Genomic DNA, 27,871 nt, shown 5'->3' on the forward strand with positions numbered 1-27,871 from the left:
TGGCTGTGGGAAATGGCTGACCTCATCTAAAAGGCGTCTTAGTCTTAGTCTCACAGTTCACATTTTAACTGCTTAATATTGCAAGAAAACATCATGATAGGGGAAAATAATAATGACTCAAGGGTTGTCATTTCCCTTTTACATCACTTCGGCTTCTGTTTTGAAGGCTGGAATCATGTGGGTTTGAATGGAACTAATTTTTTTTGAGCGTCGAATCACTGCGCTGAAGAAAAATTAGGTTGAAATCCTCTCAGTGGAACGTCGCGTTAGATGGAAGAGACCAACATCGAAGTCAAACATCCACAAAAACTTTATCTGTCACGGGATGCTGGTGGTTTCCCTCACTTTACTTCTTGTGCCAAATATTGCTCTACAACAACAAAATGAACCTTTATCATTCTAATCCCCAGTAATGAATTCTGAACTGTTTGAACCGGTGGCTGCGTGGTACAATTCCTTCTATTGAGAGCCACAATAACCGCAGATAGCAATCTCGCACGCTCCGCAAACTATACATCAACAATCTGGACGCTATTAAACCCAAGTGAAAAGGATGAGATGGTGTTTATTGTTATCTGTTTTCAAAAGCCCTTATAAAGGGAGCTTAACACAGATTGTGGAAATCCATTAATTCTCTCTCTCTCTAAAAAAAAAAAAAAAGGTGTATTGCCTTGTATGAAATCACAGGATTTGTTGGGGGGGGGGGGGTGGGGGGGGGGTGAATTTAACCTGTAATAGCTTTACCTCAGTCGTGCACATTGTCAGAGAAGTCAGCCTGAAAAGACTGCACAGCACAGATAAGACACGCGATGCACGATTGTGAATACAAACCACACAATCCTTTTTTTTTTCTGCATTTACTCCCACCGTGTGTGTTTATCTGTATCGAGTCAAAATGTGCAAATCTATCGGTGTCACCACACGTCACTGACACTGGAATAATGAGTCACCCATTCAACCTGTAACTTGCTAATTACTCGTTAATATGCACTGTTGTTGTCAATGACAACTTGCGTAATTTACTGAACAAATCTAATTAAGACTCGACTGTTGATAAAGCTAAGTAAGAAAGTGACATTTATGAAATGAATTTAAGAGCTAATCCTCGGATTCAGCATACACAAGTGTCTGGCCACACCAAAAAAAAAAAAAGCGTTCATCTTTAAATCCAGGTTTCTAATACCGAGCAATCCCCTTTTCTCTAAAACCTCAACAATAAGGATCTTAGGAGCTCTCCACTTCTCATTTTATGCAGTGAAATCTGATTTCTTTTGGAGAAAGGACTGAAGCAAGATTAACTGAATCTGCCGTCCTCCCTAACCTCTTCACAAAACTGCCCAGATTAGCTAGGAATTAAGTTTCAGCCGTTTTATGTGTCTGGTCCATAGGGGGGATTATAGTTTTACTATTTTTTTGGGCCTCCCAATTTCACTATAAGGGTCTGACATGCTGTTGTAGCGAGAGGAGAAGGAGGAGAGCGACGGAGGTGATATCCTGTGATCATCACCGCTTTGTGCTTTACTGGAATTTCCTCGGAAAATGAATGGACGGATCAGGATGGAGAGGCAAAAGTTTCCTTTCACCATCGAAAACATATTAAGCAAATATCCAAACAGTGATGGAGACAAGCGGCCGTGTGGAACAACAGTCCTCGGACTAAAAGACAAGACGTTGAGCCCTGCTGGAGGCCAGACGGAGGCTGTTCATCACGCCTGCCTGTGCTGCTGCTACTGCTCCCACTGTGCAGATATATTTCAGACTGATTTCATTCATGAAGGTAGGACCAAACCTCACATTTTTAAACCAGTTTTAGTCTTTGCCGGTGCTTGTTCTGCTCCCTAACCTCAAATCTCCTCCCTGCAGCCTGTCAGTACGGATGGACCCCAGCAATAATCTCAGACCAGTGCAGGCTGGGAGCCGCTCACGCAGAGGAGCAGTCGCCCGGTCAGGTGCAGAGGCGAACCAGACGCCACCGCACCATCTTCACTGAGGAGCAGCTGGACGCACTGGAGGAGCTGTTCCTGCAGAACCAGTATCCAGACGTGAACACAAGGGAAAAACTAGCACAGCGCACTCACTTAAGAGAAGAAAGAGTGGAGGTAAGGCTGCCTTGCAAAATTCAGCTTTCAGCTAATAATAAAAACTCAAAAATGCTGAGTGCAGCTGTAGCAGATGAATCCTTATGTGTGCAAGAGTCAGTACTATAAGCCTGGATTATACTTGAGCTCTGATTAATGTCCTTTTTTTCCTGTTAAATCTCTGTTTTGGTTAATTATGTTTGATAAAGGTGTTTATACTGTTCTCTTTGTGTAAATGGAACATACAAGATGTGATTGAAACAATAAAATTCTACTTTTCTGTGACACAGGTTTGGTTTAAAAACCGAAGAGCAAAGTGGAGACGTCAGAAGAGACTGTCATTTGTTGTGAGCAACGCAGAAAATTAAAACCAATTAAAAAAAAACAAACAAGAGAGTTGTGTGTGTTTCAATACAATGAATTTTGCTTGTCTTATAATACAATAACTCAAAAAAAAAACGTATATTAACATAGATTAAGAAAAGAAGAGCTTTTTCTGTCAGTCTAATCATGCGACATAGATAGCCCCTTTGTGAGTCTGACTGGTTGAATGTGAGCAAGTACTGGCCTTGTAACACTGCCACTGAAAGTTAAACCCTGATTTTTTTATTATTATTATTATTATTATTATTATTATTATTATTATTATTATTATTATTATTATTATTGTAGTTCGCACAAGTTTTGGGAAAAAAAGTGTCCTTGACATCAAATAAAGTTTTTTGAAATGGAAAATATAACTTTCTTCTTTTTTTGGTCAAGGTTTAAGCCGTACAATTTAAATATTACTTTACATTCAACAGCTATTTTCATCATAGGGTTAGCGGATTACAGCATATAGATAGCATATAAATAAATAAATAGTACAATATTTGCTTAAAAAAAGCATGGGACATTTTGTTTTGGCTATATTTTCAGTTACATTGTTGCCGAAAGAATCTTTATGTCATAATAAAGGCTATATTGGAAATATTGGGAAGATTTCAACTTTTATTCTGGAAGTTTCTTGACAAGCCGCGAACGTCCGGTGACGCAACCACTCAGACCTGACGTCAGTACGTTGTTCCTACGCTGGTGTTTTGAGGAGGCTAAAAGTTAGCTTGGGGGTAACAGTACGCTGTATTCAGTCCATTTTATCAGTTCAGTTGTCTGCAACATTTGTTTAATTGTTTAAAGGTGTTAGTCACGAGAAAAAGTCGTCCTCCGTTTCCGTCCAGTCGGTGTTTGTCGTAGACAGACCCTCTTTTACCAGGACCCACAATGGAGGGTAGCGCTAGCGTGAGGAGAGCCTTGTCCGGGACTCTCGTACCTGCAGCGGTCACAACAGTGGCTCTCCGACAACAACCTGAGGGGGACCAGAAGACAAAGCTGGACAGAAAGGTCCTCGACGAAGAGCAGTATATCGAGGTAAAAGACAACCTCCTGTTTGTTGTAATAACAGACACGTTAGCATGATTAGCATAAGAGCAACACTGCTAGCTAATGAACGTCGTAGTGCTGAACTGTTTTGTTATTTCACTAATATAGTGACCAATAGATTGTATACTGAAAATGGTGGGGGAAATGCTTTTGTAATGAAAGCCGGAGATACTGTCAGCACTAGTATTTATCAGACAGACAAGATACACAGTGACTTTTCCAAACAAAACAACAACAACACAAAAAAAAACTAGTTATTTACCCCCAACTGATGCAATGAAGCTTCACAGTTCATAACCATGTAGAAAGACGCATCCCATGGTCGTGGAAAAGATGTCAGTCTGTTTGAGGACTGTCAAATCATTGATATCTAACGAGACTGAATTAGAAACTATTAAATTTGGGTTAAGAACTGTCCAACGCACTATTAAAGTTTGTAAGGATAGTGGGGAGCCAGGGAAGAAATGTGGTCGGAAAAAGATCCTGATTAATTGTGATAATACTAACTTATTTTGACAGAGCTTAGAGAAGATCATCCAGAGGGACTTTTTCCCAGATGTGACGAAGTTGCAAGCCCAAAAGGACTACCTTGACGCAGAGGAGAGCGGAGACCTGGAGAGAATGAGAGAGATTTCCATCCGATATGGATCATCTTTGACAAAATCTACACCACAGTCTTCTGCACCCTGTTAGTACAGTGATTATAGAAAATGAACACAGTTCTTGTACTTGATGTGCCGTGTAAATTATTTGATTCCACACACTATGTATAACATAGTAGTTTGTATGTTTGACGTTAAAATTCCACATATATTTCTCTTACACATTTTTTTTGTCCTTCGTTTGTCTTGTCTGCTAGATGTAACTCCTGCTAGCTTTGAGACACCAGTGGGTCGCCCAGGATCTCCCTCCACCACTCCCTGCAATAAAGGGTTGGATAGGGGTAAGTTTTTTTATTAAAAAAACAAATAAATAAATGAAAAAAAGAACAAAATGATCCCAGCTACAGAGCATTATCACAGCCTAAAACACACTGTTGAAATTACTTAAGTAGTGTTACATGCTGTATATTATTCTCTTTCTCACTTGGTCTAAACATAGACATGTGTTGCTGCAAATTCATTTAAATTATAAATGATTTGACTGTAATTAACCCATGTTTCTATCCACGTTGTGTCTACAGAGAGAAGAGAGGAGGACAAGGAAGAGAAGCAGCTGCCCTGTCTTGACCGGTTTCTTGCAAAAAATACCAGTGAGGATAATGCATCGTTCGAGCAGATAATGGATCTGGCGGAAGATAAGGAGAAGCTGAAGCATGCCTGGTTGTATGAGGCTGAGAATGAATACAAAGAGGTTTGTATGTGCTGATGATTCTAGCCAAATTCAGGGTAAAAAAAATACATTTTGGGGGTTTACTGGCTTGTCAGTCGTAGAATTTTAGATTAAAATATTATATTGTGTAATTTGCTGCATCTTGCATTCATGAACCCTTCCTTACTTTTTCCAGCGCCATGAAAAGAACCTTGCCTTGCCTTCAGTAGAGAAGGCAGCACTTGAATGTGTCAAAGCTGGACTAGAGACATGGGAGTACAAAGCAAAGAATGCCTTGATGTATTATCCAGAAGGTAGGGAGATCAAACTTGCAATTTTTTATGCTACATTCCGCATTAAACATACGGTCATATTCAGCTGTGAGAGAGAAAAACAGATTCTTACACATTTTTCACTTTTTTTAATCAGGTGTTAAAGATGACGATGCCCTCTTTAAGAAGCCAAGGGAGGTAGTTCATAAAAACACCCGCTTCACCGGAGACCCATTCAGCAAAGCTCTCAACAAAAGCCAGATTCAACAGGCTGCAGCTCTCAACGCACAGGTACAGTTTAAGAACATGCTATTGTATGTAGCATTAGAAACGGAGCACAAAGCTGTCTATATGTGCCCCACATTTCCGAATAAATTGCTGTCTCAGCATTTCAGTCTGTTCTTTAGCTGAAATAAATGTTTTAGGTCCCGAATGACTCACCTAATGTATCGTCTCTTTTGTGCAGTTTAAACAGGGTAAAGTAGGCCCGGATGGGAAAGAGCTAATCCCACATGAATCCCCAACAGTCAATGGATATGGTTTTGAAAGGTCTCCTTCACCTGCACCTGGTAAGTGGGTTTTATTATGGTCCTCTATGTAGTAATACACCTGAGCCTAAATTGTTACCTCTAGCGCTGGTATAATTTTCCACATTCATCTTACTTGCAGTAGATATTTAGGAGCTTTTCCTCTTTCAGGTGTATCTGAGTCTCCACTAATGACCTGGGGTGAGATTGAGAGCACTCCTTTTCGTCTGGATGGATCAGACACGCCGTATGTTGAGAGGAATCACGGTCCATCATTCAAGGTGACGGAAACTCACTGGTGGAAATGATGATCATTCAATTCAACAAAGTTGTAAAATATTGATTTTTTTAAAATTTTTTTTTAAAGATCCCAGAACCAGGAAGACGAGAGAGGTTGGGTTTGAAGATGGCCAATGAAGCTGCTGCCAAAAATCGCGCAAAGAAACAGGAGGCGTTGCGAAAGGTCACAGAGAACCTTGCGAGGTAACGATACTTGACTTCTGTCAGCTCACATCCATCTGAAGGGAATTTAAGCTTAAATTTGAAGCTGTGTATTTTAACCACCAGTTTTCCCACAGTATTTCTTAGTGCAATCCAGGAAAAAATTATATCATGAACTAAAGGAGCACCTTAATCTTTGTGTTGCAGTCTAACTCCTAAAGGCCTGAGCCCAGCCCTCACGCCTGCTCTGCAGAGGCTTGTGAATCGGACATCTAGCAAATACACAGACAAAGCACTACGAGCAAGTTACACCCCATCGCCTTCGCATAGAGTTGCAGGCTGCAAGTCTCCCTTTGGTGGCCCAGCCACTCCTTCGGGAACGCCAACGCCAAACAAAGCCAAGACGCCAAGCTCTCAGGACCTTACATCACTCACAGACAATCTGCTGCAACTTCCCAAGAGGCGGAAAGCCTCAGACTTTTTCTAAGCAAGAGAAACTGTTCTCTGCTGGGATTGTACAAAAGATTTAAAAAAAAATCCCGTAAAGAGCTTTGTTTATAATTTTCCAGGTCTATTTTTCTCAAATTAGAGAGAATTAGTTTTTGCTGGATGGACTGGATAAAGAAATGTACAGTGAACTGAAGACGTTCTAGAGATAGTTTTGTTACTTTTTACTGTAGATGGGTCAATCTAGACCTCGTAAACATTTGGTTTCAGGATGTGTCATGGAGACAGCGCTAAATAAAAATATTTTTGACCACTAAGACATTTTGTGATCCAAACATCGAAACCCTTTGGGAAGTCTGGGACACGTTCAAATCACTGACACAACTTAAGTTTGTTTAATCGTTGTTTTATTTCAAGTGCAGGGTTTAGTGAGTTTTTGTGCAATTTTTGTGTCGCTATTCCTCTCTGGAAAACTTCTTTTAAATCATCGAGCGTCATCGGTTAACAAAACATTATTGTACTTGTTTCTGAAAGTCACACACCAAAATTAGGTTTCAGTTCATACATGTTACCATAACACTTGAGTGTTTATTTATGTAGCGTAGAAACTACACAAAAGGACATGCGCATTACCTTCCAAAAAGTTTCCCTCAGTCTTGCACAGTTATTTAAATGTTCAGAAGTAAAAGAACCAACAACAACAACAACAGTGTAAATGCTTTGTGTCTTCTTTTTAAAATGAAAATTTTAAGCGGAGCTGGTCTCAGCTGTACAAGGTTTTTCTTTTTTGTCTCAATAAAACGTGTCTGTAAAGCAGAATATTTTGTATCACCACATGTCCGCGACAAACTCTTTTGTCCCCCCCCAACAAATAATAATGAAATTAAGCAGGCTTCAAATACATAGCCCTGGTCGTACTGATAAGTATTAACAGACAAATGCTTTGAGTGAGTGTCTGTCTGTTTTCAAGAAGATTGGAGATTAGAGGGGTCAGATTTATTTATTTTTCCCCTCTCTAAAGGAGGTTGTGCAACACATGCTGTTGTTTTACAGTTTCACCCTCTCAGAGGAGCCATGCTTTCAGTGGACTCTCTTCCAAGAGTAACTCAAACTTGTCAAATTGTTTTGATTCGGTGCTTACCCTCCGTGTCTGTTCAGTCGGTGCCCAAGGTATTACCTTTTATTTATTCGTTGTTATTGATTCTTAATCACTCATCAACAAGGTGTTGTCAAAGCTATAGTGTGGGACTTTGATATATAAATGACAGTTTGTTTAAGCCCTAACGAGTTCACATAATTTCGATTAAGGCAAAGTGGGTCAGGTATTGTGTGATAAACCAGAATATATTGTAACTTGGATTGAAGTCTGAAAAAAGAAAGTGTCTTAGGGTGAAAACAAACAGAAATGGTTGTATTATTTTGTAATAACTTTCACAGCCAAAAGGGGGAGGTAGAAGTTTTGGACTGGGTCTTTAAATCTATTTTAAAACAACTAGAGCAAACAGTATTCAGTATTGTCATTCATTTTGGATATACCAGCCACCAAGTAGGTCCTTCTTAGGGCAACACACACACTTGAAAATTGCATTTTAAACTTAAACTTAGAGGAATTGATACGATGATTACAAAAACAGACCTTTTAGTTAAAAAAAAAAAAAACTATTTTCCCACTCAGGGTTTCACTTTTTTTGTCGAAGCCTTCACTGTATTTTTTATTTTCTTCAATTTAGAACTGATTACAGACAGTGACTCACGTCTCACGTTCAAATGTGAACTTTTACCACTGGTTATCCTTCCAGTACACAAGGGCTTGCATGTTATTTTAAGTCCAACTTGTGACCTATATTTCTCAGAAAGTTCGATGCCCGATTACGTGGAAATGTTGATGTAAATGTGAAAAGTTCTTCCCCCGAGATGTGTCGGGCAAACTTGTTCTCTCAGATGCAAATTAGGGAGCTGACTTAAATGCATAGTTGTCTGCATTTTATATCAACACTTGCTTCTATGTTTTGGGAGGTAGGAAGGTCAAGTCGTGGCAAGGATGATGGTTCATAACACTTGATGAGAATCGTATGCACACCGTGCTGTACTGTGCTTCAAGCCCAAAGCCAGCTGTTAAGATGTTAGGTAATACCTCCTATTATCATAATAACAAGCCATAAATCTTCCACAAGCACGGGGGCTCACCTGTTGCGATGGCTGCAGCGTTGGAGTTTGATCCAGGGCCAGACTGAAGAGACAGAAAGGAAGGCCATAAAAGTACGTATTATGTAATGAAGGTGGGCTTAGACATAAACAAACCTTATTCATCCACAAGGGAAACTGCTGGGTCAAACTAGCTCAGTTGCGCAATAAAAACACTCTTGAAACCTTTATTTTTTTGCGAATGGACATGGAAAATATGTTCTGTATGGAGATTTTTCATACTGTGTGATGTACATGTTCAATGCACATATTTTAAGGTTTTCTGGTTCTGCTCTATACCTTTCTGCTTGTACTTGAAAAACAACGAAGTTTAAAAAAAAAAAAACTCTTGAGAACCACCAGTAAAAAGAAAAATAGGGGGAGATAGTTAAAAAATACATAATAAGCAATAAATAAGATAATTAAAAAATTAAATTAAATATGTAGTAAACTTACTCATAAAGCATACTTACTTATATATATATTTTTTTATTAGTTTTATATAAATGTGGAATATGTTTTTTTAAACAAGAACAAAGAACAAAACAAATCAGTTATGAAGTAAGTTTGTCAAACAAATTGAAGTAAATTGTGTGTTTGTTTGTTTTTTTAATTAATTTGCACATAATTTAAAATCAGCACTGCTTCCTCCACGTGCGCACGATGATGATGATGATGATGTGTTGACCCTCTCCACAGCCAGTAATTATGTTTTTAAATGCTGGATTCATCCCATTCTGATACCTAGTTGCACACACAAGGACACACACAGACACACACACACACATATATATATATATAGGATGCCGTGTGGTGCCAGCCGGGGACGTATAAGCCGCTAAACTCCGCCTCGACGGCTCCTCCAGCTGATATCCTGTGTGCATGTTTGGGATTGTTGTGATGGGAGGTCGCAGCCATCTTGGATGAGCACCGAACACCGAGCACCGAGCAGGGAGGAGGAGAAAAGGAGAAGGAGAGGAGAAGAGGAGGAGGAGAAGAGGACGGACACGACGTCCACAGCAGAGCCAGTTCGCTAATGTTAGCTGCCCGGACAGATTAACCACAGCCCGGGTTGCGACTATGCTTCATTTACGCGTCTCGCTGTCGTTATCTAACGCGTTAAGCGCGTGAATATGGGCCCAAACTGTTACAAACGCTTCGTGGTATAATCTCGGTAAGAGGGCGGCGGTGCAGATCCTCGGTGTATTTTTAAATTTTCTGGATAGAGGAGTTACTATGAATGGAGGATAAATGTTGCCGAAGGCTGACAGCAGCAGTTTCGTCCTCTTCTCTCTTCTCTTCGTCCTCACGTTAACGGACCCACCACGGACAGGTAAATATAACCAAAGTTGTGTAAATATATATATATCCTGTTTGTTTTTTTTTTTTTTTTCTATGGTGGACATTCCCGTGGGCTCGACAGTAAAGTGGGGGGAACAGATTATACAGCTGTGGGCTGGAGGGCGGAGAGGCCTTCTGGTCGAACCGGGGACTCGGGTGGTTTTTTAAACCGTTTACGTGTTGTTGCTGTCCGGCGTGGAGAACCGCCGTGTTGTCGGTACTTTAGTGGTGCTATTTTTTTTTAAACTAACAAACTAAAACAGTCAACTACTATACAAAACACAAACAAACGAACAAAAAAAAATATTAAACTATATGTAGTCCTCACAGCCATGTTATTTTCCAGCAAAAACAAATACGTAGCATTATATGTTTTCAAAATAAACCGCTACCTTTTGACTGTTAGTTAGCTTCAACGCACATTGACGCTAATATACAATGCTATTAATATGGTTCTCCATTTGTGTTTTAACTCGTTTTAAATCAGAAAATGTTTGTGAATTTAGTTTTGTTTACCCACCCACTGCGTTCACTGGTTGCTATCTGCTTCTGCCGTGAAGCTATAATTTGAAATGCATGTCAGAGATTGATGCTCCTGCATCAACCAAACCTGAACCATCGTTTGAGCTTCATGGTTAATTATTAATAACGCATTCATTTGATTGTCATAACAACCGCTTTTGTCTTGTGTTTTGATGCCTTTTTCACTTGATAAATCAAGACAAAAAATGTATATTGTGCAGCTGATGATCATATGTCCCAGACACGGACACATCAAGACCATGCAAAACCCCTTAAGGTAATTTCTAATAAGGAAATGCACGAAGAAGTGTTAGTCAAAAACACCAGTGACTTTTGAATTAAATGGGTGAATTATTTTAGGACAGTCGTCTGGACTAGATCCATGTTTGGATGCACATGTTTACATGTCCACGATGCATCTAGGCAGCGAGAGGACGAATGTGTCTTGTGGTTTCCTCCAGGTCTGGTCTTGTGATCCCGACAATCGTGTGGATTAGAGTTAACTGTTATCAGTTTGGCTCATGGATGAACACATAATTGTTTGGTGCAGTGCAACGGAGTGACCTCCTGCCCAGAAAACAAATTACGCGCACAAAAGCACTGTGTGATTCGTATTTATGTCAAGGTTTGGCCTACGGTTTGAGAGGTTTCATTTACAGTCAGAGCGAACAGTTTTCCGAGAACAAATTTCATGATTTGCTGAAATGTTCGAGAGTCAGCACATCACGGTTTAGTTATATAAGTAAAGTGAGTAATCTGTCTGGTGAAGATCCTCTTTTGTGCATATTTTAGACCTGTAAGCATACCGTTATACAGAGTATTTCTTGGGCTTCACTTCTGCATGTCTTTAAACCACCCCTCATTGTTTGGGTGATTATAGTTTGTCCCTGGCTGTGTCACAGGGTGTGCTTTTGCAGGCTTGATAAGCACACAGCTTGGACATTCAGCTCCAAAAGAAGTTAGCTGGGATATAAGTTGATTTATTCCAGAAACCCACAGTTTGAAATGAATTATATTTTTGTGTTTTACATAGATAATCACAGAGAATATGCATCTTAAAGTGATTTCCTAAAATTATTTTTTTTTTGGTCAGTTATTTATAATGCAATCATGTGACCCACTCATTCACACTTTATTTTGCTACATCTTTGACATCTATAAAGAACTTTGTGCCCATAATGAATGACAACTTCCTCTCAAATGTTAAAATATCTTCAGTTATTCTCGATGGCTAGTGTGCAACTATCCTGTTTGGAAATGGCCTCTGAACAGTTGTGAAGAGCCTTTTGTCTTGTGCAACTCCTTCTGGATGTTTGCCAACGAGCTAGACGCACAAAAACCCCACAACATATTTGAATGTAGTTTGATTTTATAAACCCTCCGTGTGAGGACGAATTACAGGAACGAGCGGTGGTTTTACGTCAAAATATATCACCAGCGTCGCGTTTATTGGCCAGTTTGCAACTTATTTTCTGATGCTGATGTGGATCACACTTAACATTGTGCAATTTTGTAAAGTTTTGTCAATGCAAAAGTAGAAACAGTCGGGACCAAATGCACATGATGATATCTGTGGTTAGCATATGTGCATGTCCCGACTTGTGATTGATCTGGTTGACTCCCATGATACACAGACAGGATTGTAGGCCTCAAACTGTAGGCGACCAAAGATGCGCTCGTGATTAAAATGCTTTTGTGGGATTTCATAGTTGTGCAGAAAACGCTGGCAACAATGGCAAATATATTTGGATGGGACGTCATGAGCATGGATTGACTTGTATAGTGTGCACATTAAGACTCTAATCTTCCCTAACGCAGCCATTAACCCGAGCAACCAATCCGATGAAGTTTGTTCATTGTTCGTGGGGTTAAGCAACCTTTCTGTCCCAGCAGGTTTATCAGCTGGTTTCCTTTTGCACACAGAACAGCATTTTCCCTCTTGGCAGGCAGCATCCACCACCAACCAGCAGACCATCTTACTCATGAGAGTACAGTTGTGGTTGACGGTTAACTTGCACTGACCTAAATAAAGGAGGTTTGAAATGCCACCAGAGATTATCACAGAGTAAATATTATTAAAGGAAACATTCTTATTGTTGTTGTGTGTTCTTGCTGCTACCAGTACAGGTAAACAAAATAGCCGACTTTCATTAACTAAGCCCTGATATTTACGGCGTTACCCAAACATGAAGCTAAGTAATGATTCCACTTCACCTCCTCTGTGAGGGTAAATAATACATTTTACAGATGAATTATTTCCTGCTGCAGGATGTTCCCAAATAGCTTTGACCTACTACCAGACCTAGACTTTTCCATTGTCACACCTGAAAGGTTTTGTAACTGCTTGCTGATGCTGCTTCCTTGTATGGTTGAAAGTGCATTAAGAGGATTTGAAAATGTCAAGGAAATAGACTCAGCCAGGATCCCTCTCTGTATCGGTGAACGCCATTTTCTAATAACATTACCCTCTGCAGTGTTAGAGGTGTATTTTAGAGCCATCTGTTTGCCCTCTTCAAGTTACACATCAGAACTGGAAATGTAAAAACTCACAAAACAGGAAGATTAAGTTTAAGCGATTAACTTCTTTTTGCAGCCAGTCAAAATAGCATAGCTCATGTTTTCTTTCTCACTTCCAAACTGTTGGAGACTTGAGGGGGTCTTCATCACTGCTTAAAGCTGAGAGGAAAAAAAAGAGAGTAGTTTTAAATTTGAAGTGACACAAAAGGAATATCCCACTAAGTGCTTTTAACAGCAAACCCGGGCGTTCGTATGAATCATCAGCGGCTGGAGATGATGCAGAGTGTGCACAAAGCCGGCGTGCTTCAGTGGGACGGAGTTGGGGCAGGCTCATAGTTTTTGCTGTATGTTCCTGTTGGTTATATAAGAGTTGCAGAGGCTTGCTTTCCAACGGCGTTCGCTCATTTGCCGAGGTGCACACATCACAAAATAATAATAAATCTAGAGCTGGGAGAGAGAAGAAGTCTCACCTTCCTGTTCTGCTTGTATTCCCAGCCAGATGTACGACTTATATATCACAGCAGCAATGTGCTACTTTGGATTTGTTGTGGTTAATTACAAGCTATCAGAGGTCTCTCAAAGCAAATGCAAGCAGCGAGGTTTCTATCTCGGTGCACTTACTAACACGGAGGCAAATATGAGCTTTCAGGCAAAGTCCCAATCACCACCAAATTCAGGTAATAACGTGAAACCGCCTAAAATGCCTAAGCTGTGTCTTTGACTTGAATCACCTGATCGTTTAAAGCTATATAACACATCCGAGGCAGAAACCAGGCATCTGTTCTGTAGCTCTGAGCAGCGCGCATCGCCGTGAAAGCTGAAAGAGGATCCAGATACATTTGAAATATTCAGGGTTTTTTTTATTTGCCTCCTAGTCTTCGCAACAAGTCTGCAAAAATAAAAATATGTAAATTTAAAATATCCCCGGCTGTCAGACGACTTGTTTTGGCATCTGGCAGCGCAGTACAGGCAGGGGGAATATTCACCTCATGCCTCTCACCCTGCCTGCTCATCACAAAAGTGTTGATGCCCACTAGTGGATATTGACACACGAGTTAAATCTAATAGAGATCTTTGCACTCAACTATCTTGCCAAAACAAGATTGATTTTTTTTTTTTTTTTTTGCACATATTTTCTATAAATACATGCATTAATTAGTAATGAGCCTCCTCTAATGTATTTAGGATACTTGGTCTCTAATGTTATCCATCACCGTGACACACATCCAGGCTTGACGGTAATGCATTCGGTCTCAGGAGACGGAGATCGGTCCGTAATGCACCTCAATCCACTTAGCATTTACTAAGACGAGGTGACGTTTGCTGTGTTACGGGACTCTTACGAGAGCTCAGGTCAAAGCAGACAGCGTTAAAGTGTCTCCCCTCATCACGTACTAATAGCGAAGCGTCAACTTTAGCGTAGATTTTGTCTTTAAACCAACTCCTTATGTTATCTAATGGGACTTTCTGACAGACAAGAAGCTCGCAGCAAAGCTAGATGGATGTTCTTGCCTCGCACGGCTGCATCTTGACAATGCAGTTTTGCAGGATGTCGTGCAAAATAAAGTCGGTACAGCCTGATGATGCCAGGTTTGTAGCCGAATTAAAAGGTCATGGGGCGCTTGATATTTTAGTGGTCGATAATGTGGTTTATGATGGTTTTTGAAGAGTTGAACAAGCGTCCCGTTGTGCTAAAGTCCAATGGAGAGAAACCAAGACGCTGACCAGCTGTTGTAATTTTTATTCGTTGGCGCAGCAACCAGAATAGCGCCAATACAACCAGTTCTCATTAATGTGTAGGTCGTGGCCTTGTGCTGATCATCAGAGCTGAAGGTCTGGCTTTGTGTGGGTGATGGGGGGTCACCTGAGATGCCGGCGCACAGATGAAACAACAGTCGCAGCCTTGAAATAGCTCAGAGCTCCTTTCTAGGTAAAAATAGTGTTGCCGTGTTTGTGCGGCGGGTGGTAGTCCCAGCTTCGTTGTAAGTAAGCTACACCACCTGTAGCCTGACAAACAGATGGTCCTGTGTAGCCTTTCGTGGGATAGGGAACGGGGCGCGACTGATAGACAACGCAGTGAGCGGCAGAATCGGGATGAACCTTTTTATCGGCTCAAGTTAAATGACAATTTTCCTGAAAGACAAAGAAACTGACTTACAGGATAGTCACTCTGTTGTCTCTGTGTGTTTCAGGTCCGCGGCTAGCTCTGGCAAGATTATTGTCAGGTAAGCAAGTCTTCAAGTGTAGTTACCTTTTTTTTTGTTAGAATATTGAAGCACTTCTCCTTCGAACGCAGCACTACAACACACGTGGCTGCGTTGTTGTCTTAGTGCCACATTATCCTAACAAATAATCCCCTTGAGGTTGCTGATGGACGTGTTGTTTCATCACATGAGTAACTCTTGACGCTGTTTAACTTATGAGTGTGGAGACGTGTGGCACAGACTGCTTTACTGAAGGGTTTAAACGGGGAAAGACACCATGTATGGGTCTCCTGTACATCTACAACTCTGTTTTTACAGTCGCCCTCTTATATCAACCGTTTCTTTACAACGTGCTGACAGAAGCACTATTGTTTTATCCCCAGTTTGCTGATCTTGTGGTAATATGATAAATTAGCAGCAGATTTAGTCCATGTCCAGCTTCAAAGAGAAAGCAGTGGCTCGCAGGCACGATTGATCTTTGACACGATTAGATTTGTGACAAGAGAAAAAAAAAAGATTTACATCTCTCAGTAAAAACATCCTTGTCTTATTTAACTTTCAGTTCCCCAGTTTGCTTGTTGTCATTAAAAAAAAAAAAAATAACCTGCTCATTCCATACCGCTGTAGTTCATCCTATCACCGTCTTAAGATTTTACAAACTGCCGGGAAGGCTCATGTGACGTTGGACTAGTAACGGTTTTGTCTTGTTTGGAAAAGGCCTTTAGTCACGTGCCGTGTTTGACCGCACGAAAAAACGTCTTGTTGCATTTCAGAGCAGCGCTGCAGCCCTGGGCAGTTCGCCTGCCGCAGTGGAAAGATGCAATGTATCCCAATGACCTGGCAGTGCGACGGTTGGACAGCATGTGAGGACAAGAGCGACGAGATGGACTGTCCCCGTGAGTATAGCTCACTTAAGCCCTTTCACACCCACTCTGTTACCTAACACCCATAACATGATTGATTTCTGGAAACAGTAGCAACACCCAGGACCTTCTCGCACTCGGGCGAATCAGTTGAGCAGCTCTAAACGCAGGTGTGAATGCGCCCGGTGGGATCTAATCAAAGCTTCTGAGACACGTTCAGCCAAGCATCTCGACTACGTAGGAGCAGCCGTGGCACGTAGCGTTAAAGCAGCCGCGTCGCCGGCTGCACGGCACCGTGACCTAGACACATTTTTTTTTTTTTTTTCAGTGCAGGTTTAAAACAGTTAACCCTCCAGACACAGCTCAGTTCAGCTGATCTGCTCAGGAATGGGTTTAAGCACAAAAATCAAATCCAACAAAGTGGATCAAAGGGCAGGATCGACGGCGTCATTTGGCAGGGGGGGAGGTTAAATTGGCCGCGCATGTGTCCGTGACTCTGTTTTTGTTTACTGGCGCTTGATCTCTTCCTCGCAGCATAGACGTCGCTGCGCTAATCCTTTGACCGAAATCCTATTGTTTTCCCCCTTAAATCCAGAAAGTCCTTACCCCCGCGTAACGGGAATTATTGGAAGGATTGAGTACAGCATGTGACCTCCATACAGCAACGGTTGTTGCATGTTTTGAGTAAATACTGTGGGCGTCTATCCATTCATAAAATGTATAGAACAACTTCATTCACATATAACAGGACACATGCATTTGTACATAAAAGATCATACTTTGTAGGATATTTGTGTGCAGACTCTCAAAAGCCAAAGAGTTAAAGTGAATAATAATAGTCCTAATAATAATAATTTTGCTGACAATAAAATAATAAAATTAAAGTCTGCTCATGCTGTAAATACATTCCCAAAATACATATAACGCATGCTGTTTTTTTAAGAAACGCATTGTGAACAGGAACTTGAAGTTGCTTCCAAACATTTGACCTCTAGTGTATGTGTTGCACATTCAGTATGAAGACGTATTTGTGCTGGTCATTATTCTGTGAACAAGCTTGAAGATATTGTTGTGCTTGTTTATATTGTTCTGAGGCCGCGTGGTTTCACAGAGACCGAGACGAGAAAACCCCAAACGGCGCTTAAACGTGCATCAGCGAGGTGTCGAGCTAAATCAGGAGCAGTGTGTGAAGATGAACGTTCAAGTTCACGATCAGCTCTTTGCTGAGTGACGTGGAGAACTGGAGCAATCCTCCACACTGATACTAATACCAGGGTGACAAAACCTGGAGATAGATAGTATTCAACTCTGCAACGAAAACTAAAAAGGGGGAAAATACAAAGGTGGTATAAATAGGTTGGAGAAAAGTAAGACGGGGCGCTAACAGTCAACCTGATCCTGAATAACACTAGATTAAAGCGTGTTTTTTTTTTTTTTTTTAAAGAAAATGTTTAGCTTAGCTGCTTCGTTCTTCCTTCCTCAATAATTCAAACCCTTCAACTGTGAAAAGTCCTGCTTCAGCAAAAAAAAATGTTTTTTTTTATAAGTTGTCACGCTTTGCCTTTTGCCTCTACTGTTGGCAGTTACAAGTTAATTGAGTCAAGCACAACAGAGGAACATTAGGTTTATTTCTGTATTCGAAAAATCATCTGTAAAGGATTATCTTTCAGCATCTGGCTAATAATAAACACCAGGCTGCTTATCTAGTCTAAATCGGACTAAATAAATGTCAGTATAAACTAAAAATCAGTTCCCCCTTTTTCTGCAGCCATTGTTCCTGTTGTTCAGTCATTTTAATTCTGTGAACCGAGAAGACTCCGAGTATTCGACCTTTGATGGATCCATTAAAATATTAAGTTTCGTCATTCCTCACACGTCGTCTTCCTCCTTCAGACATTTTCTGTCGTAAGACGACACAGTAGCTTCTGTGTTTGAATGGAGTGTTTTCAAGAGATCCCTCTTGACGTAGGTCAAGGCTCAGGAGAAGAGTCTGGCTTCTGTCCTTTGTAAAATAAACTCCCGGTCATATTTACGAGAGGATACGAGCTGCACGTTCAGAAGGAATTTTATTTTCAGCCTTCAATGGAAGAGTTTAATTTATCGTTATCACCGTGCACTTGGAAGCTTTAAACACCATAAACCAACATGTGCACGGAAAGATCTCGACACTCGTTGACTTTAATCTCTGCGTTTTTCTTGCAGCTATAAAGGAGGAAAGGTTTCGTTTTGGGAACGGGTACGACCAGGTGGAAGACGTCATCGGTGTGGCTCAGCCTGTGCGCTTTAACAGTAAGTTCAAGCTCTTCGCAGGTTTATTTTAGCTGATCGCACGCGGTGCTTTTCGGACCACAGGAACACGCTCATAAGTCCCTGAAACAGTTCGGAGCAGACTTCACAGCAGGAACTGAGAAAGACTGTTGTTCTCGGGGTTATTGAGCTCTCACTTTCTCAGCACAAGCAGAGCCTTTAGTGGCATAAATGTGTGATCGTTCATCCAGATGCAAATGCCGATTTTGTGTCCGTCGTCACTAGTCCCCTTCTCCGTCCGCAGAGAAATGTCCCACCGGGTGGCACCACTACGAGAAGACGGCCAGCTGCTACAAAGTCTACCTGAGGCAGGAGAACTACTGGCAGGCCGTGGACACGTGTCAGAAAGTCAACGGCTCGTTGGCCACGTTCGTGACCAACGAGGAGCTGCAGTTCATCCTGAAGATCGAGGTCGATTTCGACGACAAAGTCTGTGAGCGCAGAGACCAGTGCAAGTGAGTTCACTTGTCTGCCTTTTTTATTTGGCCTTTGGCTAAACAGCCATGCTTGAAATCAGCCCTGTCATGTCTCACTTAATCTGGAGAGACGTCGGCTCACTCCAAAAACCCTTTAAGTGGCAAGTTCACTTTCTTACTCATTAAACTTATGCTTCCTCCTTGTAGAGCGTTTTGGTTTATGATACATTAATGATAGAGTTGAATGGTGAACAAGTTGTTTCAGAGCTGGTGGAGTGATGGTGCTCTGTTACCGGTTGTAGGCCATCTAGTGGCCAGCTTTGGCTATTACACGAAGCCTGAAATTGACTACTTAACATTGTAAAGGCTGCAGTGATTTATTTATTAATTTATTTATTTATTTTTCAGGTTTTGGGTGGGCTACCAGTATGTGATCACCAATCAGAACCACTCCTTGGAGGGACGCTGGGAAGTCGCATATAAAGGTATTAAAGCTTTAGAAAAAAGAAATAGAAAAAAAATGTATTTCTGTAATTTTTTGTGTGCTAATGTTTGAAAATGCTAATTTTCTCTTAATAACAGGGTCCATGCAGGTGTTCTTGCCACCTGAAGGCGTGACAGATTTTGGGGAGGCTTCTCCCACCCAGGACAACGTCTTCTGCGCCCAGCTGCAGCGTTTCCAGATTAAAAGCATGAATGAACGAGGCCTGCACAGCTGGCACGCTGAGAACTGCTACAAGAAGTTCCCGTTCCTGTGCAAGAGGGGTACGGGCTCATTATGTCGTCAGAAATGTCAAAGCACCTATTTGATTCGTTGGGAATTTCTTTTAAAACATTTTTTATATTTTATATTACAGGGCAAACGTGCGTGGATATAAAAGACAACGTCGTGAACGAGGGCTACTACTTCACCCCGAAAGGAGACGACCCGTGTCTGAGCTGCACCTGTCACGACGGCGAGCCTGAGATGTGCGTGGCCGCGCTGTGCGAGCGGCCTCAGGGCTGCCAGCACTTCCGCAAGGATCCCAAAGAGTGCTGCAAGTTCACCTGCCTGGATCCAGGTACTGATACGTCCTCTTTAGTCGACGCAATAGTTCATGAAATAAAGTGGGAACTCCTGTCTGCTCTGGACTACACCCAAATGTGGTGTTGTATGCAGCTGTGTTGTTGTTAAATGTGTTGTCACGTTGTTTCATCTTATTACACAAACAGTGTAGAGACACTTTCTGGAAAACCGCAAACTAAATTTTTGATGAGTCTGCCACCGAATGCTTTTATTTTGTCATTCCTTCTCTTCCTCCCCAGATGGAAACAGTCTGTTTGACTCGATGGCGAGCGGCATGAGGCTGATCGTCAGCTGCATCTCGTCCTTCCTCATCCTCTCCCTGCTGCTGTTCATGGTGCACAGACTCCGCCAGAGGAGACGTGAACGCATCGAAACCCTGATTGGAGGAAACTGTGAGCGTAAAGTCTGCATGTTACACTGTGTGAATTTTAGTTGCGGCTAAACATACATTCATTTTATTTGGGAAACGATTCACAATACTGTGGAATTATAAAAAAACGAATTATATTTGTGCTCGTCTGTTTTCTCATGCTCGACTGTCTCCGTCTTCATTTCCACAGTGCACCACTTTAACCTTGGGAGACGAGTCCCGGGCTTCGACTACGGCCCCGACGTCTTTGGCACCGGCCTCACTCCCCTGCATCTGTCTGACGACGGAGAGGGCGGCGCTTTTCATTTCCAGGAGCCTCCTCCTCCGTACGCAGCCTACAAATACCCCGACATCCAGCACCCGGACGACCCCCCTCCTCCGTACGAGGCCTCCATCAACCCGGACAGCCTCCTCTACGTCGACCTCGGTAGGCGCACGCCCTCGTTCTCGTTGTGTCAGAATCCTGTCACGCACACAGCGCTAAACTCCCGTCTGCCTTTTCCTTCCCGTGCCCTCAGGACACAGCGGGGTTTCCATGGTGCCGAGCCAGATGAACGCGATGGGAGACGGGCTCCAGGCCGACGTTCCCATCGCCTCGGGTCCCACGCCAAACTCAGGGCCGTCCACTCAGGAGAGGGAGGACTCCATAGATAGCAGCACCCTCCTGGTGGGGCCCGACACGCCGACAGATGGCCACGCCCCCGCCCCCATGCCCCCAGACTGCGTCTCGTCCCTCAGCACCGTGGTATAGGGCTGCGGGCGGACAGCGGGGAGCTGCACCTGGACTTTACCCTCTGGCTGCAGAACGTCGCACCCGGGGGAGAGGACGCCGCAGACGGTCGTTTACCATAAACGCCGACTGCAGAAAAGGACAATTCAAAAAGTTTGTACAGACGATACGAGAAGGTGGGCTCTGAGGCTTTGCAGCGACTCTTTCTGAAGACACCTCCGCAGCTGTCCTTCTTAGTGTTGTTTGTTTTGTTTTTTTTTTGTTTTTTTTTTTTTAAGACACTGGCATCCGAGGGAGCAGAGACGACTGATGCTGTCTGTACAGAGAGGAAAAAACACTACACTTCAGGCTGCGGTTTTACTTTTAGCGCTGACTCGCTTTTGAAACGTCTCAAAATCGGCCTGATCGGTTGAGAAGCCCTGGTGTAAATAAATACCCCCCCGCCCCCCTCAGGTCTGCGCCCCTCAACGACAAATAATAACGGACGGACGGACAAAGAAACCAGCTTTTTTTGCTCCTTGTGCGTTTTTTTTTTATTTTATTTCTGCGTCACATTTTCAAACACTCCATATCGAACCGCCTCCAAGCTACAATGACTCTCATCCACCCGTTCCTCGGCAGCACGACCCAGAGCTCGACTTCTACCAGCTCACGAGAAAAAAAAAACAAAAAAAACAACCCTCACTTTTATTAGTCTGATACATGAGGCCGTCTTCCAGGTTTATAGCACAGATTTGCAGCAGAAAACGTTTTGTAGTTGAAGAGGTTAAACCTCGCGAGAAGGTACGGTCAGTATCCTGCTGTAGGGTTTTTATCAGTGTAACGCCGACCGGAGGCGTTACGCACCGAAGAATGTTGTGATACTGATAAAAAGTTTGGTATTGTGTTCTTTTTTGATAATAATTTATGACTGCAGGTTGTAACCTTGATTGTTTAATTGTGGGAATTTCCCTGTCGATCGACAAAGCGATTTAGACTTTTGAGATGTATATGTGAAGATTTAGGAGCCGTCGTTTAATTTGAAAGAAGAAGAAGGAGGAAAAAAAAGAGTTTATTTAAAAAAAAAAAAAGCTGTTCCAATCATTAAGCATCATGCATTGTTACTTTATCATCAGATCTTTGCAGGACAGTTGTGTGGTTTCTAACTTATCCCTCAGTTTAGTCGTTTCTTCTTTTTTTTTAAAGATGAGTCGTTACCTTTTCGATGCCGCCCCCCGAGTCCCCGATGTGTTTGTAACACATCTGTTCTCTCAGTTATTCAGGTTGTTGTGACGGAGTCGATGCCTCCGCTCGCCCTTTTTTTTTTTTATATATATTTTAGTGTCTACGGGATCCCAAAAACAAAGAAAAATGCACTAAAAGAAAAGCGTAAACTTTTTTTTTTTTTTTTTTTTCGGAGGAACGGATCCCTGTTACGATGACAATCGTTTGATTCACTCAAGGATGAATTTCACAAAGGCCCAAGAAGAAGAAGAAGAGGAGCAGCTCCACGGTTGGATCAGGATCGACCCCCCCTCCCCCCTCCCCCTCCCACAACCACCAGCATCCAAACCTGCTTGTGATCTGAAACATGGCTGTAAATGTGCGTCCGACTGTATATCTGTGTTTGAATGTACTGTATGCAAACATTTTCTCTGCTCATCTTTAAGCTTATTTGTTTTCCACCTGATTTTCTTTTTTTTTTATGTTTTTTTGCATTGACAATCCACAGTGGATTATTCAACAAACATGATCTCATGAATTGTGGAAACAAGTAAAGTGCATGTGTGTTTAGGAGATTTTTTTTTTTTTTTATTTTTTTTTTTTTTTTTTAGCTCATTGTTTGATTTTATTTTTCAAACCTGCTTCCTGGACCTGCGGTGCATGTTTTTATCTTTTGGCATGCTGAGAGATTGTTTTCTTTTCTTAGCTCAACGGTGTGTCCTGTACAGTAGGCTCAAAGACATATAGTTTAACATCTATATGCGTTGAAAACCAGCCCAAACATTTACACAGTAGTTTTCTATGCTAGGCTATGATGTTTTTTTTTTTCTTTTTCTGGGTTTGAAATGTTTTATGTATAATACAAACTAATGCTACATTTCATTGTCTTTTATTTCATAGCCTTTGAATTTAAAAAAAAAATGGGGAAAAAAAAGCTTCATTTGCAGGGGAGCTTGTGTTTTTCTGAGGTAGATGTACATCTAATCAAATGCCAAATAAATCGCACCATGAAGGACGACTCACGTGTCAGTGGCTGCTGAACTTTTGCCATCAATCGCGACATTCACTCAACGTCGAGGAAATTCCTCCGTCTGCAGTTGCCAAATGTCAAAGAGGATTAATGTGGGAAATCCCCCCCCTCTCCCCTCCTCATCCTTCCCTCCTTACTAAAGGTGAGACGTGAATCCAATACACGGCAATCAAAAGATTCAAATAATTTAAAGGAAAGTGGATCTAATGAACCTCACAGTGACTCATAAGGCGGAGCGGAGATAGTGATACCCGGCTGGAGGGCGAAAGAAAAGGGGCTTTGTTTTCGCACGGGCCGAGTAGTGACAGAATCACACGATCTATTCCTGGACGGGGATGTGGTAACACTTAAGCATCAAGCAGTAACATCACGTTTAAACATATAATTAAATATATAATAAGTCACAGTTAAAAAGAGCAAATAAAGGGCAACAATTTTTCATTTACTAACGGACTAATCAGCTAATCTGTTTGGATATTTTTCTTTTACCCATTAAATTAGACTCCATTAAGTTAAACACAAAACTTATTTTCTTGCCGCATTATTAAATGAAAACCTCTAAAACGCCCACGTTTCCAGCCATCACCATGATGACGGCCTCCTCATGATACCGGGTCATATATATTCTGTTCACCTCTATTCCAGCCTGCTAACACATCCTCTGACTTTCCCATGAGATGAATGGCTCTTGTTACTAGTCACTGAGCATCTATGCTGGCAGCAGTGGGGGGGAGGAGGAGGAGGAGGGCTGGGGGGGGCGAAGCCGTCCTCCGCATCAATGAGCCTGTTGATCAGAAAAAGTCCACTAGATTGGTAATGACACAGTTGACTGATCAGTCCAGGAGAAAATAAAAAACTCAGCTTTCACCTCCTCCTCTATTTAAGTGGCGCGCTCACTCCTCATTTTTAATTTAGTCTACCTCAGATGCTCACACCTGCCTGGACCGCCGGGCCGCGGGATCCGACCATGATTTGGACCGCAGCTCTCATGGTGATTGCCGCTTCGCTCGCCGGTGCAGGTGAGGCTCCTGCTTGAGGCGGAAGAGAAAACGTTTCAGATTATTTTCTGTTCGGTTTGAGGTAAAAACGGGGAAGACATGCATCACGTCAACTTGTGCTGTTTTTATATTCCAGAAGAAGACTACTGTTACAATGAGCCACACTGTGGTAAGTGACCAGCGCTCTACTTTTATTTATTTTATTGTAAGACAAAATGGTAACGTGTGGATTTTTTACTACAGCGACGAGGCGGAAATTGTCATTTTTGAATCCTGCTTGGTGGCATCTCAAAATGAACCGTGCCTGTGCTTCTTTAATGGGTGATGATGAATGGGTCTTTGAGCTGTAAGGATCAAAGCAGCGTTTCTCTCCTCGTAATCCTCTCATTTGATTACCTGCGGGAGGCCTGTTTCAAAACTCAAAAACCCAAATGAGCAAGATCTTTTTATTTAGTGGCCCTTCTGGAGCTGCTTCTGGAGTGTTATTGTTTTTTAGAGAGTTTGTGTCAACAGCAGAATCAGTTTTATGGCAAATGTCCAATGTGAAGATGGTGTGAAATGACTGAAAGCTCTGGAAAGGTCAGTAAATGGATCTGTGGTGACTTTCCCTTTTTTGTAAACTAGTGTTACCCAGGTCAAGATCAACATCTCAGATACAAACCGGCTGAGGAAGATCAGGTGATACGACCCAAAGCTCCAGAAGAGCCAATAAATGGACCTTGTCTTGAATAAAACCAGTTCTTAAGACTGATCCCGTCGCTCCGTGGAGACGTTTAGATTCACCTGTGCGATTTGCGCTCGTTTGATTTCGTCTGCGTCCTCAGATCCTTACGCGTGGGGAGACACCTTCCCCTCTTGTCACCCCTTACTTGAAAACCACCACTCTCCCATCGACCTGGACCATCACATGACCAGAAACGACTCCCTGGGGGCTCTACATCTGGAGGGCTTCGACGAGACCCAGACGGGCCACTGGACACTCAAAAACGACGGACACTCCGGTGAAGACAACATCAGATGCTCTCATACACTGCGCGTAACAAGTTCTTGTTATGACAACGTCTGTGGTCGCTCTCAGTCATCCTGCAGGTCGGGAGCGGCATGGCGGTGAGCGGCGGGGGCCTCCCAGATGTGTACCACACCATCCAGCTCCACTTCCACTGGGGAGCTCCGGCCGCCAACGGCTCTGAGCACACGGTGGACAGACGCAGATACCCAATGGAGGTACAGTATGGTCAGTAGGCAGCTCTACACTGTCACAAATCCAACTGTCTCGGCTGACCGGTGCAGTGCAGCCTTCCCTTGATGTCTCTGGGCCTTTGTCTCCTTTCCAGATGCACATAGTCAACATGAAGTCCATCCACCCAAATATGTCCGCAGCCTTGGACGACCCGACGGGACTCGCTGTTCTGGGATTCTTCATCGATGTCGGTTGATTCGTCGTATCGTCAAATAGATTTGTCGAATTATTTCCAGCCTTTCTGTTCAAAACTGACTTTTGTCCTTTTGTTTGCAGGTTGTTTATGCAGACAACGTGCACTTTGGACACATATCGCAAAAACTGTCCTCGGTTGCTTATAAAGGTTAGAGGATGCTCAAAGGAAATCCTCGCGGTTCATTTTATTTGCGTGTTCTCATCGCCGCCTACTTTTTCTCTCTCAAGGCCAAACAACTAAAGTCAAGCCATTTCCACTGATGAGCCTTCTGCCAAAGCACAACATGAGTCAGTATTACCGTTACTACGGCAGCCTCACCACCCCTCCATGCTCTCAAGTGGTTCTGTGGACTTTATACGAAGTGCCCATCTACATCTCATGGTCCCAAGTAGGTCCCTCTAGTGCCTTTTAAATTCTGCTGTCTATGTACGGTTGCAAACAGTCAATGGTGATATTTTCTCCTCAGCTGGCTCAGTTTACCTCACAGATCTTCTCCACGGAGGAGGATGCGGAGCAGGTGACACCTCTGCAGAACAACTTCAGACACGTCCACCGCGCCTACAGCCGCGTCGTCTCCGCCTCCAAAGATGCCCGACTCCTCAAAGGGACGGCCGGGCAGCCCCTCGGGTCGACGGCGTCGCTGTTTCTTCTGCTCCAGATCCTTCTGCTAGGAAGCTTTATCTCTGGTCTTTAGTGATTTAGTCTGAATCATGAAACAGTAAAACACCAAAAAAAAAAAGAAAAAAAAAAGTTCATTCATCATTAAGATGAGGTTTTGTGGTCATAGAGGTTTATTATTTGAAAATAGTGGAATAGGATAGTTAATATAAGAAACAAACTGTGAAAAAGAAGAGTACTGTAAGTTCGACATTTAACGTCTCATGTATATTTAACTCCAATAGCGCATTGCTAACAGTTAGCCGTGGTAGCATCGAAACACGTTGTATTTTGGCAGCCATATGTGCATTTGTAACCGAGGCCTTTTGCACTCGTGTTTTCTTGAAAACTACAGTTCTCACTTTTACTATAAGATGGATAGTTAAAAGAAAGGTTTTAGTAAAAAGAAATTTCAAAACAAAGAAAAAAGGTGAGGAGGAAACAGCCATGCTAGCAGCATGTGAGAATGCCATGTAGCATGTTAGCTAACAATGTACTGCTGATTGTCATTAGCTTTTTGAAGTATTTGGCCACCACACAAGGTATTAGACAAAAATGCTGCCTGAAAATGAAGTTATGACATAGGAAGTTGTGTATGAGACTTATGAACTCAGAGCATATGTCCTTTTCTGAGGCCAAGAACAGCACAAGAAGAAGCTAATAGCTAATAAAGAGTTCACTTGTGAACATGGTGCCCATTTGAAGGCAGCAAAACTGGTGATGGTGTTAGAGTTAAGGTCTTTAAAGATTCATCATCTAGGAACCACAGCTCTCAAGAGAAATAGTCAAATATTCTCATATAGTCTCAACACTGATGCTAAGTACGGAGGTGCCACGGGGAAACATGTTTGTCTGCTATTCTTTTAGTTCAAACTAGCAAAATCTGTCACAGGGTAGAAAATAGAAGGGGAAGTTGTGGAAGTTGTTGTTGTGTTGTCTTAATTATGCCAGAAGTTAGTCCTCTGGGGGCCCTCGTTCTCATATTTCTTCATGGGGCCCAAATCTGTATCCATACAGTAAAAGTAAAACTGGCAGACATTTGGACATAGATGGAATTAATAATGTGTATTTTATTTTTCATGCTGCCTCACTGCTGTCATTCATAAATGGAACGGAGCCATTGTTGATGTTATCCCTGCTTGTCCTGTTATGACACTTGTCTGCCGTGAAAACGCCCCACACAAAAACACATTAAGGAATAATGTGTAGATTCCCAGTGGGTTGACCTCGCCTGCATCCAGCATGCAAAACTGTTTCACTCGTGTGTATGTGTCTCAGTACCTCCATTAGTTTTGTATGTTTGCCAGCATCAGTGTGAACTAGCAGCATGTAAAGGAGGGTTTTACACATGCAAATAGACAACAAAGCACCCGCCAGAAAAAAAAAAGGTGCCAGCTGTGGGGTTGAGACGTCCATCAGTGTTTGACTTTTCTTTCTTTTTTCTTCTTCTTTTTTTTTAAAAAAAACTGAATCTAATCACATTTTGTGTATTCTAACAATAAAACAAACATTATTCTGTCACATTATGTTCT

At 42.2% G+C, this 27,871-nt stretch overlaps 4 protein-coding genes across 8 annotated transcripts; all 4 read left to right on the forward strand.

Moving 5' to 3' along the window:
- Positions 1-1,050: 1,050 nt before the first annotated feature.
- Positions 1,051-2,596, forward strand: LOC124996900 (homeobox protein goosecoid-2). Its single transcript, XM_047570306.1, has 3 exons — positions 1,051-1,777; positions 1,864-2,099; positions 2,369-2,596. Exons 1-3 carry the CDS (start codon positions 1,540-1,542, stop codon positions 2,444-2,446), a joined length of 552 nt encoding a protein of 183 aa, XP_047426262.1. The 5' UTR covers positions 1,051-1,539; the 3' UTR covers positions 2,447-2,596.
- Positions 2,597-3,116: 520 nt separating this feature from the next.
- ess2 (ess-2 splicing factor homolog) lies at positions 3,117-7,331 on the forward strand. The gene is made up of 10 exons (XM_047568937.1): positions 3,117-3,485; positions 4,017-4,185; positions 4,357-4,440; positions 4,681-4,850; positions 5,005-5,122; positions 5,238-5,371; positions 5,547-5,649; positions 5,779-5,888; positions 5,975-6,090; positions 6,256-7,331. The coding sequence occupies exons 1-10, from the start codon at positions 3,339-3,341 to the stop codon at positions 6,533-6,535; spliced, it is 1,431 nt and encodes a 476-aa protein (XP_047424893.1). The 5' UTR covers positions 3,117-3,338; the 3' UTR covers positions 6,536-7,331.
- A 2,210-nt stretch (positions 7,332-9,541) lies between these two features.
- On the forward strand, positions 9,542-23,236 carry dgcr2 (DiGeorge syndrome critical region gene 2). Of its 4 annotated transcripts, none has more exons than XM_047570024.1 (11): positions 9,542-10,012; positions 15,252-15,284; positions 16,037-16,159; positions 18,329-18,415; positions 18,678-18,888; positions 19,258-19,334; positions 19,432-19,614; positions 19,707-19,910; positions 20,158-20,307; positions 20,476-20,712; positions 20,804-23,236. In XM_047570024.1, the coding sequence occupies exons 1-11, from the start codon at positions 9,931-9,933 to the stop codon at positions 21,034-21,036; spliced, it is 1,620 nt and encodes a 539-aa protein (XP_047425980.1). In that variant the 5' UTR covers positions 9,542-9,930; the 3' UTR covers positions 21,037-23,236. The 4 variants fall into 4 exon arrangements, with proteins under 4 accessions (XP_047425980.1, XP_047425982.1, XP_047425981.1 ...); XM_047570023.1 differs by having other exon boundaries at positions 9,545-10,012; positions 20,155-20,307; XM_047570025.1 differs by lacking the exon at positions 15,252-15,284 and having other exon boundaries at positions 9,544-10,012; positions 20,155-20,307.
- Positions 23,237-23,285: 49 nt separating this feature from the next.
- On the forward strand, positions 23,286-27,860 carry car15 (carbonic anhydrase 15). Of its 2 annotated transcripts, XM_047570028.1 has the most exons (9): positions 23,286-23,390; positions 24,164-24,267; positions 24,383-24,415; positions 25,071-25,247; positions 25,325-25,470; positions 25,581-25,673; positions 25,763-25,829; positions 25,910-26,070; positions 26,149-27,860. In XM_047570028.1, the coding sequence occupies exons 2-9, from the start codon at positions 24,174-24,176 to the stop codon at positions 26,374-26,376; spliced, it is 999 nt and encodes a 332-aa protein (XP_047425984.1). In that variant the 5' UTR covers positions 23,286-23,390; positions 24,164-24,173; the 3' UTR covers positions 26,377-27,860. The 2 variants fall into 2 exon arrangements, with proteins under 2 accessions (XP_047425984.1, XP_047425983.1); XM_047570027.1 differs by lacking the exon at positions 23,286-23,390 and having other exon boundaries at positions 24,019-24,267.
- Positions 27,861-27,871: the final 11 nt, after the last annotated feature.

Source organism: Mugil cephalus, chromosome 19 (assembly GCF_022458985.1).
Source record: "Mugil cephalus isolate CIBA_MC_2020 chromosome 19, CIBA_Mcephalus_1.1, whole genome shotgun sequence".
In the NCBI taxonomy this organism is placed as follows: Eukaryota; Metazoa; Chordata; class Actinopteri; order Mugiliformes; family Mugilidae; genus Mugil; species Mugil cephalus.

Bases quoted from the DNA above. Each gene is read 5' to 3' on its own strand.
- LOC124996900 (XM_047570306.1), top strand. From the start codon at position 1,540: ATGAATGGACGGATCAGGATGGAGAGGCAAAAGTTTCCTTTCACCATC. The intron at 1,778-1,863 runs GTAGGACCAAAC...TCCTCCCTGCAG, and splicing joins GACTGATTTCATTCATGAAG to CCTGTCAGTACGGATGGACC. The intron at 2,100-2,368 runs GTAAGGCTGCCT...TCTGTGACACAG, and splicing joins TAAGAGAAGAAAGAGTGGAG to GTTTGGTTTAAAAACCGAAG.
- ess2 (XM_047568937.1), top strand. From the start codon at position 3,339: ATGGAGGGTAGCGCTAGCGTGAGGAGAGCCTTGTCCGGGACTCTCGTA. The intron at 3,486-4,016 runs GTAAAAGACAAC...TTATTTTGACAG, and splicing joins ACGAAGAGCAGTATATCGAG to AGCTTAGAGAAGATCATCCA. The intron at 5,372-5,546 runs GTACAGTTTAAG...TCTTTTGTGCAG, and splicing joins CTGCAGCTCTCAACGCACAG to TTTAAACAGGGTAAAGTAGG.
- dgcr2 (XM_047570023.1), top strand. From the start codon at position 9,931: ATGTTGCCGAAGGCTGACAGCAGCAGTTTCGTCCTCTTCTCTCTTCTC. The intron at 18,416-18,677 runs GTAAGTTCAAGC...CTCCGTCCGCAG, and splicing joins TCAGCCTGTGCGCTTTAACA to AGAAATGTCCCACCGGGTGG. The intron at 19,335-19,431 runs GTATTAAAGCTT...TCTTAATAACAG, and splicing joins CTGGGAAGTCGCATATAAAG to GGTCCATGCAGGTGTTCTTG.
- car15 (XM_047570028.1), top strand. From the start codon at position 24,174: ATGCTCACACCTGCCTGGACCGCCGGGCCGCGGGATCCGACCATGATT. The intron at 25,674-25,762 runs GTCGGTTGATTC...TTTTGTTTGCAG, and splicing joins TTCTGGGATTCTTCATCGAT to GTTGTTTATGCAGACAACGT. The intron at 25,830-25,909 runs GTTAGAGGATGC...TTCTCTCTCAAG, and splicing joins GTCCTCGGTTGCTTATAAAG to GCCAAACAACTAAAGTCAAG.